Source organism: Neomonachus schauinslandi, chromosome 2 (genome assembly GCF_002201575.2).
Source record: "Neomonachus schauinslandi chromosome 2, ASM220157v2, whole genome shotgun sequence".
Taxonomy (NCBI): Eukaryota; Metazoa; Chordata; class Mammalia; order Carnivora; family Phocidae; genus Neomonachus; species Neomonachus schauinslandi.
In genome coordinates this window covers 69,008,019-69,021,312 of record NC_058404.1, presented here as the reverse complement: position 1 = coordinate 69,021,312, position 13,294 = coordinate 69,008,019, and the positions used below count along the sequence as shown (strand labels likewise).

The following is a 13,294-nucleotide window of genomic DNA, read 5'->3' as shown; positions in this document are numbered from 1 at the left end:
TGATTCATTAGTTGTGTATAACACCCAGTGTTCATCACATCATGTGCCCTCCTTAATACCCATCACCCGGTTACCCCATCCCCCCACCCACCTCCCTTTCCACAACCCTCAGTTTGTTTCCCGGAGTTAAGAGTCTCTCGTGGTTCATCTCCCTCTCCGATTTCTTCCCATTCAGTTTTCCTTCCTTCGCCTTATGATCCTATGCACTATTTCTTATATTCTACATATGAGTGAAACCATACGATAATTGTCTTTTTCTGATTGACTTATTTCACTTAGCATAAAACCCTCCAGTTCCATCCATATTGACGTAAATGGTGGGTATTCATCTTTTCTGATGGCTGAGCAATATTCCATTGTATATATGAACCACATCTTCTTTATCCATTCATCTTTTGAAGGACAGCTTGGCTTCTTCCGCAGTTTGGCTATTGTGGACATTGCTGCTGTAAACATTGGGGTGCATGTGCCCCTTCTTCTCACTACATCTGTATCTTTGGGTAAATACCCATTAGTGCAATTGCTGGGTTGTAGGGTAACCTTCATACTGTAGGAAAAGGCTTTTCTTATACACTGCTGGTGGAAAGCGAACTGGTAATATTGTAAAATAAAAATAGGTGTGCCCTTTGATCGAACAGTGCCACTCCTGGGAATCTACCTTACAGGAATAAAAGCACCAATATTATAAGAATATATCTATATATAGGGCGCCTGGGTGGCTCAGTCGTTAAGCGTCTGCCTTCGGCTCAGGTCATGATCCCAGGGTCCTGGGATCGAGTCCCACATCGGGCTCCCTGCTCGGCAGGAAGCCTGCTTCTCCCTCTCCCACTCCCCCTGCTTGTGTTCCTGTTCTCGCTATCTCTCTCTCTGTCAAATAAATAAATAAAATCTTTAAAAAAAAAAAAAGAATATATATATAGATACAGGTATATACACAAGGGTGTATGTTTTATAACTGTTTCTGGTCACAAATAAACTGGGAACAGAGTGAATGGCTATTAAACATTAGCAGAATAGATGAATAAGCTATGGTATTTTCACATGGACTACTATCCAGCCATTGAAGAGAAAGATTTGAGCTCTACAATGATGTAAAAAGATTTCCATGAAGTATTCTTAAGTGAGAAAAGTAAGATACAGTATTAAATTATCCTATTTTTTGTAAAATAAATCAGGAACCAAAAAAGCTTAAGTGTGTATGTATCTCAGTAGGTATGTGTGTTTAGATATTTGGGTAAAACTGTACATACTGGATTGTTAACATGGTTTATGGATGAGTGAAGTATAATGAGAGTGAGCAAGCAAGAACAAAATAAAAAGATACTGAGTGAAATTACAGGATGTGTATGTAAGTGTAATATACATGTATGCATATATATGACACTAATAAGCATTGCACAAGAAAAAAATAGTTACCAATAAATGTGTGAAAGATGTTCAGACTTTGTAGTAATCAATTAATTTATTAAATTAATAATGAGATAATTCTTACCATTCAGACTGAAAATATTTAGCACCAAGTATATTCATCTAGGCAATGCTTTATAATAGTGAAACACACTAGAACAGCCTAAATGTCCCAGTATTGAAAATTATTTGAAAAATTAGGGGAATCTATTCAAGCATTAAAAATGAATGCTTTAGGGGCGCCTGGGTGGCTCAGTCAGTTGAGCGCCCTACTCTTAATTTTGGTTCACCTCATGATCTCAGAGTCCTGAGATTGAGCCCGGCATCGGGCTTTGTGCTGGGTATGGAGCCTGCTTAGGAATCTCTCTCCAGACTCTCCTTCTGCCCCAACCCCTCCTCGTGAGCTCTCTCTATTTAAAAAAAAAGAATTCTTTTCTTGGTGTATACATTCAACTAATGTGAAAACAGTTATAAAACTCAGTGTAAAACTACTTTTTGTCTTTGCATATACACAGACATGCACATAGAATGAATAGAGAACTATCAGAAAAGATATATTTCATAAGAGACTTCACTGATTATTCTGTATTCCTTTATTAAGTAACTTTATTGAGTGCCTTGTGGTAGGTGTAAGTACAAAATACAGAGAGCAAAAGAGAGGTAAAGACTTTAATTATGGCTTTTTTTTCCACTTGGAAAAAAAATTCTGTTTTAGAATATACATTCAGCAATAGAGAACAAGTAAAATTAAAGTGAAAAAAGCAAGTAACTAAAGAGTATATTTAGTATCATTCTACTTGTGTTAGAGGATATAAATAGGCTCTATATGGTTTTTTATTCATGGAAATTTTCTGTCATGATTCACAAGAAAGCTTTTGATAGTGTTTTTTGCTTCAGATGATTGAGCTGGAAAACCAGGAGCAGGGGGGAAATGGATTTTCACTTTTCACTTTATTTTCATTTGTAGAGAATATTTTTAGCATGAGCATGCTTTATTTGCTTTTTTAATTCTTACACACTTAACCATTCGGGTACTTTGGAAGTAAAAAAGAAAAATACAACAAAGACACAGGATATATTATAAAATTTAAATTAGATTCCACTTACAACAGTAGTTTTATTTCTAGTATTATGTATTTGTATTGTTTCTTCTATACCTGAATCATAGTTCAATTCAAAACTGACCAGATTGTGAATATTTTTTGAATTGTCAAATGCTGCAATTTAACATTAGTTTTTTTATTTTTTAGACAACATTTGAGAGAGGACTAGAACTACATGCAAAAGTCACAGTTTTTGCAGAGGGGTGCCATGGACATCTAGCCAAGCAACTATATAAGAAGTTTGATTTGCGAGCCAATTGTGATCCCCAAACCTATGGAATTGGACTGAAGGAGGTATCCGGATTTGTTTTTGTAATTTTAATTTTAAACTATGGAGTTTAAACTCATTTGTATTATAATGTAGTCTGTAACATTGATATAATTTTATAATTGCTATATTTTTCATTCACTTGAAATGTTCATCATAACTAAAAATATTTGGGATATTTTTAAGGGGCTAGAAAATATTACTAATCAAATTTAGCACCAAGTATATTCATCTAGGCAATGCTTTATAATAGTGAAACACACTAATCAAATTCCATTATTACCTAAATTGTTTCTGTGTGTTGTTTTAAGAAACATTGCTTGAAATCACAAAAATATTTGTAATATGAATTTCTTTTCATTGTAATGCCATCTGTCCTAATAAGATTTGACTTAATACCCCTATGCTGTTTGTAGGGTGACCACATCCTACAAGAATTGTTTCTTTAAAATTGCACTAGGAAGATAATTTAATATAGCCATAGTGTATTGATCTGAAACCTAAAATTTAATTAGATTAAATTTAATATATTTTCTCAATTTATCCAATCTCTGTTTTCCCAAACCTTAGGCTTATTAGAGTGTAAAAGATTCATTACAATGCTTCTGTTTAAATTTTTGGGGGGTAAAGCTCAGAACATTTCCAATTCTGTATATAGCTAGATTTATTGTGAGTAAAGGCTTTATTGTTTTGGTAGGTTGCACGTAGCACATAATATTATCTGATTTTTAGATATTTCAGATGGAGGGCGCCTGGGTGGCTCAGTTGGTTAAGCGACTGCCTTCGGCTCAGGTCATGATCCTGGAGCCCCGGGATCGAGTCCCGCATCGGGCTCCCTGCTCAGCGAGGAGCCTGCTTCTCCCTCTGACCCTCCCCCCTCTCATGTGCTCTCTGTCTCTCTCATTCTCTCTGTCTCAAATAAATAAATAAAATCTTAAAAAAAAAAAAAAATCATTATAGATATTTCAAATGGAAATTTTTAAAAATTTAAAACTTAACCATTCCAGGGGCACCTGGGTGGCTCAGTCAGTTAAGCGTCTGCCTTCGGCTCAGGTCATGATCCCAGAGTCCTGGGATCGAGCCCCGCCTTGGGCTCCCTGCTCAGCGGGGAGCCTGCTTCTCCCTCTCCCTCTGCCTGCCATTCCACCTGCTTGTGCTCACTCTCTCTCTGTCAAATAAATAAATAAAATCTTTAAAAAAAAAAAAAAAACAAAGCTTACCATTCTGAAAATAGATGAACAGTTTGTTTCATTTGGGAAAAGGGGAGTGCAGGAGAGCAAAAGCTGTTTTATTGAAGAACAACATATATACTGGAAAGCAGCAGATCATAAGTGTACAGCTCAATTAATTTTTATAAGGTGAGCATACCCATGGAACCACCACCCAGATCAAGATCTAGAACATTACCAACACCCCAGAAGTTTTCCTCATCTCTTCAGTGGTGTTCCCTATAATCGCATGAAAGTCTTACCAGTTTGAAAATCTAATCATTTTCTTAAAGAAATTTCTTAAAGAGTTCATAGCTTTTCTGACCTGTTTTTTAGTTCAGTTCATCATACTGCTATTTGATACAATTTTCTTGATATGTGAAGTTCTTCTCTTATTACAGTTTTTCCCTTGAAATTTTCATAACTAAGACATAAAACCTGGCAAGTTTGATATATTGTGGTGGTAGAAAAAATTTAAATAATGCCCTAGGACTTCTTTTTTTAAGTTATGGATTATTGATGAAAAGAAGTGGAAACCAGGGAGAGTGGATCACACTGTCGGCTGGCCCTTGGACAGACACACTTATGGAGGCTCCTTCCTCTACCATTTAAATGAAGGCGAACCTCTGGTAGCCCTTGGTTTTGTGGTAAGTTACATGCCCCATTCTGGAAAACTCTACTGTTAGAGTCCTTGGATCATCAGTGTTATAAAATCTGGAGCATGTAGAATGCTTTTCATTTAAAGGTCACTTTCTAATTTTGTCCGTAGGTAAAGTGCTTGGGGCTGTCACAGGCATTGGTCTGTAGCTTTAAACACACATAGCTTTTGTGGTGGTAGCTACTAAATGCCAAACACTATGCCCTAGGCTTCACGGAGAATTACAAGTTTCATAAAAGTCCTGTGAAGTATGTATATCCTTATTTTACTGACGGGACACTGAAGTCCAAACAAGTTACACAACTTTCCCAAATACACCCATTAAATGACAGAGGCAGGATCCACACCTGAGTTTGCGTGACTTCCAAGCCCATTTTTCACTATGGCATGCTGTCACGAAAAATGAAATCAGCACTGGGTTTGAATCTTTTAACTTTTTAAAAAATGTAAGCATTTTCTCCCTTTTTGGCCACTTACATCTTTGCAGTAACTACATCTTGAACATTGCAAGGAATGGAAAAATAAGGGTTTCTGCACCTTACAGTTGGTGGCAGCTTTATAATTTAATGTCATAGCTAGACTTGTATATGACACATTACTAAGTTTTCGCATTATTGGTGTTTTTTGACACCCAGCCAAGTGTTCAGTTTCTCATCTTTGATGATTCCAGTGACTTAATTTTTTCAAAGCAAAAAAGATTTGGTTATTAATTCCAGCATTTTGATAATGCCTTATAAAATGTAACCTCTTATATTTCTTGTCCTCTTTTTTCTAAGTATGATTACATTCTGTTTCTTCATTTTTGCCTCATTAGTACCACAGATAGCTTATTAGTTGATTACTAGAATGGGTACTGATAAATGAAAAATAATTACAACTCCTTTTGTAGAAACATAATGTTAGACACTTACCTACAAATATTTTTCTAATTTGGGCTTTTATTTACAGAGCACAATGATTTATTAATATGTTCTAAATTTTTAAAGTTTGGCCAATTATAAACACAGGTATCCTTTTGTTTACCCTTTCTTTTCCAAACAGATTTTATTCATTTATTTAAGTTTGGGTTACTGCATATATTTCTCCAAGTACTTTGAATACAAGAAATTTAACATACATGTTTTATTATAAATATTGATCACATTTTAGCTTGATATAATTTGAAATAAAAATGTCTAATTGTATAAATCTACCAAATTTAAATATAAAAATTTTAAGGTTGGTCTAGACTACCAGAATCCATATTTGAGTCCATTTAAAGAGTTCCAGAGGTGGAAACACCATCCCAGCATTCAGCCAACATTGGAAGGTGGAAAAAGGATTGCATATGGAGCCAGAGCCCTGAATGAAGGTGGCTTTCAGGTAACTCATCCAACTTTTTCTTATTTCTGTATTATAAAGTAAACATTGAAAATATAATGTAATAAATTCAGATAAAGAATAGAAAATTATGTCATAGGAAGAAACTTTAATCAGAGCATCTAGTGTTTATAAAACTGTGTTACACCATAGTTAAATAAAATTACACCATGAATTTAGTTTTAAGAATATATTGATTTCTTGAGATAAATTTATAGGCTTTTTGTTGGTTGGTTGGTTTTTAGCCAGAAAATTAAAACTATATGATCCAAAGATATTTTCTTTTATTCCTTTGCTGCCAGGAAACAAAGATTTAGTTTTCCACAAAGGTAATTAATTCATCCCAACTACCTAGTAACATCCATGCCTTTTAGGTGGCCTCTGGCAAGCTTTTGCCCTTAATTGTCTATTTTAGTATATGTTCATAATAAATCTTATGTTAATGTAACATTATATATTAATTAGTTGAATTTAAATTTTAAAAAAGAATACAGCATATAATACATATAACATACAAAAAAAGAAGAAACTGGTAGCTCAAGTCTATACAAAGAATTTTGTAGTCATTAAAAATATGATGGGTACATCTGCAGATGTTGACATGGAAAAGATGTTAAAGATACGACATTAAGTAAAAATAAAAAAAACAAGCTATAAAACAGCATGGTTATAAAAAAATGTTAATGTATTAAGTATATATAGTCAATGAGATAAAAAAACCTAGGTAGCTATGATAAAAGCTGTTAGTACTGCTGTAAAAATATTAGGTAAGATGATCTAAAAAATTAGCTTACTAAAATTTATACCAAGTGGTTTAAAGCAAGTTACTTATCTTCTCTGGCCTTTGTTTTATAGATGATCCTTTCTGTCTCTAATATTCTAGGAATCTGGAGCCATTTTATAGATTGGATATCTTTTTTTTTTTTTTTTTCCGTAATTCTGTTGTAGAAGTAACAGATGGTAGAAAATTGGGGGAGAGGGGAGTTAACCCTTAAAATGAAGTTCCAAATACTTTATTACTGTAACAATAATTCATAAAGTCAAGTAAAATCATAGTTAAATTATAAATGTAATCACTAGAATCTTAAAATAACAGTATCCCTAACTTCTGTTGCTATGGGATTACTTCTCATGAGGTTTTGTTTCTGTAGTAATTCATTTGCAACAAATATTTATTAAATTGCATAACTATGTTCAAGCCCATTCAGCTCTTTTGCACAATCTCTATAATACATGTCAGTCTAATTCTACTCTTTTTAATTTATAAAGTTCCCAGTATATTCAATAGGACATACAGATCTGTATTTAAAAACATCTGCCTTGTGTGTTTCAACATCTCAGATGATTTTTTAGAATGGCAGGAAGAGTTGACCGCACACATGCACTTATACACACACACTCACTTTTTACTTAAATTTTCTGCTTCAGTTAGTCAAAGATTCAGAAATTTAGTTCTAGTAAGTTTTTGAAGAACCTTAAGCAGTGATTTAAAACATTTGATTTTATTTTGAGCTAACAAATATAACATGACTTTTTTCCCTCTTTTTAAAATTTTTAAATCATTATTTTATAACTGGAAGTTTATACCTCTTAATCCACTTCACATATTTTGCCGTCTCCCCCACTCACCTCCCCTCTGGCAACCACCAGTTCTCTTTATAAATAAGGTTGTTTCTATATACATGACTTTTTCTTTTTCAGTTTGTACCAAAACTTACCTTTTCGGGAGGGTTTCCAATAATTTGTGGTTTAATGAATATCCTAGAATACATTTCTCAGTGCAACTTTTCCTCAGTTCCTTAACAAGATACCCAGCTGCCAGTAACACTGCCCCTACAGGGTAGGATTCTCCCAGGATGTAAAAATATGTTTGCTTGGGCCATAAGACTTTTATTTGTAGGACTTATGCACCAGTTTGGAAGACCTTGCACTAGTAATCCATGCCCTTTTCTTAAACTTCACAGTCTTCTGGTTTTTAAATCAAACTTAGTGTTAGCAAGGCCACAGCCCTATTTAAGAAAAGTGTTGTCATTATCCAAATTCCTATTATCTCTTTTCAGCTAGTAATATTCCAGAAAGCCCTCCCCCATCTTATCTACTCTGTGATCCTGATTTCATGCTCTTTTATCTAGGTGGTTCTAATATTGAATTCAGTCTGAGAACCATAATCATGAATTCATATATTAAAATATATTCTTTAAGGAAGTAGCTAATTGTAATGATGCCATGATGAGAACCTAAGTTTCCATCCCTAGATATCAAAACAAAAAGGGCATATAGAGTTAACATCCTTTTGTAAATCATGTGTTACTGAGAATGCACATAAAAGCAGATTACAATTTAGATAATAGTTGTTTAGGTTTAGGGAGTATTTTTAGACATGGATATGTAAAAATAACATTTTATTTAATATGGTCCTAAATCTGTCTCATATAGGTTAGTCATGGGGAAGAAGAGGGAAAAGTCTTAGAAAAATAGTAATAGTTCTAATCCTCATTCTTAGGAAATGGGGAAAAAACTGCCCTTGCTCTGATTTTTTCCCTTCACATTTTTCCCTACAGCTTTAGAAGACTTTAAGAGATGATAATAATCTGTAGTATTCAGTTTTGTTTAAGCTAAAAATGCACTTTGAATGTTTCTTTCCTCAGTCTATACCAAAACTCACCTTTCCTGGTGGCTTACTCATTGGTTGTAGTCCTGGTTTCATGAATGTTCCCAAGATCAAAGGTACCCACACAGCAATGAAAAGTGGAATTTTGGCAGCAGAATCTATTTTTAATCAACTAACTAGTGAAAATCTCCAATCAAAGACAATAGGTAAGAACTTCCTATTTAAAGCATTGAAAATTGTCAGGTTCTTCACTGAGATATTTAAAAAGAAGCTATTTAAACATACACTTAGTATATAGATAGAGGATGAAAATAAATACAATTAAAAATCTTGAGGTCTTTATGCATATTTCAGGTGACATTAAAAGATCTGTCCCTTTTCACAAAGCATTCAGATGTATGCTGTGCAAAGAACTATATGACTATGTGACTTAATCTCAGTAATTAGATTTTTATATCAATGTTCTGTTTTTTTTTTTTTTTTTAAAGATTTTATTTATTTATTTGAGAATGAGAGAGAGCACATGAGAGGGGGGAGGGTCAGAGGGAGAAGCAGACTCCCTGCCGAGCAGGGAGCCCGATGCGGGACTCGATCCAGGGACTCCAGGATCATGACCTGAGCCGAAGGCAGTCGCTTAACCAGCTGAGCCACCCAGGCGCCCCGCAATGTTCTGTTTTATTCACATCAAAAGTAGAATAGTACCAGTGATGTCCCACCTACTTAGAAATGATTTAAAGTTTGGGGCACCTGGGGCGCCTGGGTGGCTCAGTCGTTAAGCGTCTGCCTTCGGCTCAGGTCACAATCCCAGGGTCCTGGGATCGAGCCCCACATGGGGCTCCCTGCTCTGCGGCAAGCCTGCTTCTCCTTCTCCCACTCCCTCTGCTTGTGTTCCCTCTCTGTGTCTCTCTCTGTCAAATAAATTAATAAATAAAAATCTTAAAAAAAATAAATAAAGTTTGGGGCACCTGACTGGCTCAGTTGGTAGAGCATGCGGCTCTTGATCTTGGGGTCATGAGTTTGGACCCCTAAGTTGGGTACAGAGATTGCTTAAATAAATAAACTTTTTAAAAAATTTAAAAAAAAATGATTTCAAGTTTGACTGTACTTTGTTACATTTCATATGTATCATATACACACTAAGATACCTCAGAAACACTGCAGTATCTTCAATCTGAAAACAGAACAGCTTTGCAGACTGCAGAATCCAGCAGCACCTTTTCCTTTGCAGGCTTTGCAAGCACAGCCATAGATGTGACCCTTCTGCTCTGGTGGAGAGGAAGAGCTAAACTCTTCTACCTCCATAAACCCTTAATCTATGAAAACCGTTCAGTAATTCTCAATTTTTCTCAAAATAAAAGCCTAAGTTTTCGCACTCCTCTGATTTCATCTCTTTTTACTCTCCATTCCAGCCACACTGGCTTCTTGACTGTAAGACCATCTCTTGATCTTTACTCATGGCTGACTCCCTCGCTCCCTTCCCCTTTGCTCAGATCTCTCCCTCATGGTGGCCTTATATGGACTGTACCAGTTAATTTGCAATTGCACACAGAGCACGCCCACCCCTTCCCCCAACAGACTGTTTTTTTTTTTTTTCCTATAGTATTTTCCCCCTTTTGGCACATAATTATCAACTTTGTCTCCTGCCTCTTGGATGGAAAACTCCAAGAGAGCAGAGACTTTGTTCACCAGGAATCCCAAATCCCTGGCACATAGTAACAACTTAGTAGATATTTGATAAATAAACCTTATTCCTTAGAATTCCAGAAAACAAATGTTCCTCCAGGGAGAAATATGAAACCTGATTATGCCTTCAAATGTCTTTGTAGAAATGGAGGCCTAGGTTGTGGGAGAGGAAGGGGATAGGTAGAACATAGGCGAGGCCAGAGAGAACAGAATAGGTAAGAAGTGTAATTGTTGAGTAGTGGAACTTTTTTCTCATTTTCTTGCCAAGTAGCTTTCCTTGTTGGGACCACAAGCCATACTTACACTTCATGTACACACAGTACCAGCACATAGACAGTACTGGTGCAAGTAGATCAACGAAGACCAGACAGAGGGAGGATTAAAGCCTGAGGGAAAGGGAATGGAGCCAGAACAGAGCAGTGACTGGAAAGTGTATAGCCACTACGGAGTTTGGGCAAGTTAGTAAGAAGAACCAGTTTGTCCCATTAAATATTAAATGCATGCACCATTTCGGTATTATAAATTTCCTAGGGCTGCCACAACAAAGTACAAACTGGACAGCATAAAACAACAGGAGTTTATTCTGAGTTCTGTAGGCTAGCAGTTCAGAATTAAGGTGTTGATAGCACCTTACTTTCTCCTGTCTTTAGTCTTCTTGCCCCTCCCAGCTTTCTGATAGCCCCAGACATTCCTTGGCTTTTGGCAGAATAACTCCAATCTCTTGCTTCCGTCTTCTCCTCTCTTCTCTGTGTATCTCATGAAGACACCAGTTGGTGGATTAAGGACCCACTCTATTCCAGTATGACCTCAACTAATTACATCTGCAGTGACCCTGTTGTGACCCATCCTGAGATAACTGGGGGTTAGGACTTGAAAATAATCTTTTTTGGGGGGGGGCACAGTTCAACGTTTAACAGGTAGAAGTGTTTCATTTAATCAACTATAAAAATTTTTCACTTTTATAGGTAGCATGAACTCTAACCTTTTCAGGTTCACTGAATTTTAAAACTAATTTTCCATACTACTAAGTTTGAGAAATCAAATGCGTTACCACCTGTTAACATATATCAAATGGTTATCTTTTTGGAAGATGCCAGCATTTGTATGTGAAAGAGTCTTCAAGTGTGGTCTTACATGACCACCTGTTTAAGATTCACTCATCAGGTATTTCAGTAGCAAAATACCTTCCTGATAAAGTATTTTATACTCCTTAAGGTAATTTGACACTTAACAGTTAATTTCATGTTTTTAACAAAAGGACTTCATGTACCTGAATATGAAGACAATATAAAGAAATCCTGGGTGTGGAAAGAGCTATACACTGTTAGAAATATCAGACCATCCTGCCATGGGATACTGGGTGTATATGGCGGGATGCTTTACACTGGAGTCTTTTACTGGATATTGAGAGGAATGGAGCCGTGGACTCTAAAACATAAAGGTAATTCCAACATATTTGAGTATGAATATTATAATCATTATTCATGCTACTCATGAATGCAGACGCCTGGCTGGCTCATTCAGTACAGCATGCAACTCGATCTTGGTGTTGTGAGTTCTAGCCTCATGTTGAGGGTAGAGTTAACTTTAAAAAAAAAAAAATTTATTTTTTTTAAACCTCACGAATAGGATCCATTAAGTAATAAAGTGAATTTTTTGTTTCAAACTTGTTTTATTAGAGAAATAATAAATTCAGTATCTTTAATCTTTATCATTACTATAAGAGGACTAAAGTCTTACTTCTTTGGTATAATATCTTCAAGTTTTCATAAAAATGTTTGAGAAAGTACTTTTACATTAGTGTTATTTTTATTCAAAATCTTCCTCAAAACTGTTTAAGGTTCTGACTCTGATCAGCTCAAGCCAGCCAAGGACTGCACACCTATTGAGTATCCCAAACCCGATGGACAGATCAGTTTTGACCTTTTGTCATCTGTGGCTCTGAGTGGTACTAACCATGAACATGACCAGCCAGCACATTTAACCTTAAAGGACGACAGTATTCCTGTAAATAGAAATCTGTCAATATATGATGGACCGGAGCAGCGATTCTGCCCTGCAGGTCAGTAATGTGATTTCTGTCCATTCCTGAAACACACATATTTGTTTTAACCATGTTGGAAATATGCTTCCATTATTTTAAGAAATGTCTCCTTCCACTGCATGGAAACTGTAAATGACCCCGTACATCCAGCTTCCGTTAGAAAACTCATTTTTGTGGTTCTTACTCTAGCAATGCTAAAGTAATAGGGAATTTTTGGTAAGCCTAATGCAGTTGACATTTCTCAAAGCCTTTCCTGGGGTACCTGGGTGGCTCAGTTGGTTAAGTGGCTGACTCTTGATCTCAGCTCAGGTCTTGATCTCCAGGTCATGAGTTTAAAAAAAAAAAAAAAAAGCCTTTCCCTTACCCTCAGACCAAGGATTATGGAACACCTAATACCTCTTTCCATGTTCACATGACTTAAATCATTTGTCATGGCTGCTCCTACACACACACACACATTATATATATACTAAAACATTAGGGTATAGCCACATTCAGCTCAAAAAATGGTCCCAGACATTAAATTCATCATGAATACTCTATCCTTTAATGTAAACTTTCAATTAGAATTATAATAGGAACTGGATCTCTAATATGGTAGAACAGTATGCAGATATATGAAAATCAGTATATTCTGGAGGGACTAGAATTAGAATGTAAACTCTGAGGGCAGGGACCCTGACTGTCTTTTGACTTTTTAAATCATTTCTGTCCTTACACTGGTTTGTAAACTCTTCAAGGGGTAAGCATTGGATCCAATTTGTCTTTTTAGTTGTAACACACATATAAAATTGGAACTCAAAAATTGCTAAATGTTGTTCCCTTATTTAGTAAGACTAACTCGGCCAAATAACTGTATACTTTCTGCTTTTATTCATACTTAATTTATACTAATAGCAATAGCACACACCAAGATCTTCATAATATTCTCTATGGGTAAACATTAAGAAAAC

General features: G+C 35.6%; 1 protein-coding gene across 2 annotated transcripts in view; it reads left to right on the top strand.

The window, feature by feature from the left end:
- The window catches only part of ETFDH (electron transfer flavoprotein dehydrogenase), a 28,090-nt gene that overhangs the window by 14,363 nt on the left and 433 nt on the right, over positions 1-13,294 (top strand). For both annotated transcript variants that reach the window (XM_021698990.2, XM_044912861.1), the window contains 6 exons: positions 2,658-2,804; positions 4,493-4,633; positions 5,863-6,006; positions 8,652-8,820; positions 11,556-11,738; positions 12,138-12,359. In XM_021698990.2, coding sequence (XP_021554665.1) covers positions 2,658-2,804; positions 4,493-4,633; positions 5,863-6,006; positions 8,652-8,820; positions 11,556-11,738; positions 12,138-12,359 — 1,006 coding nt within the window. The remainder of the gene's footprint in view (positions 1-2,657; positions 2,805-4,492; positions 4,634-5,862; positions 6,007-8,651; positions 8,821-11,555; positions 11,739-12,137; positions 12,360-13,294) is intronic.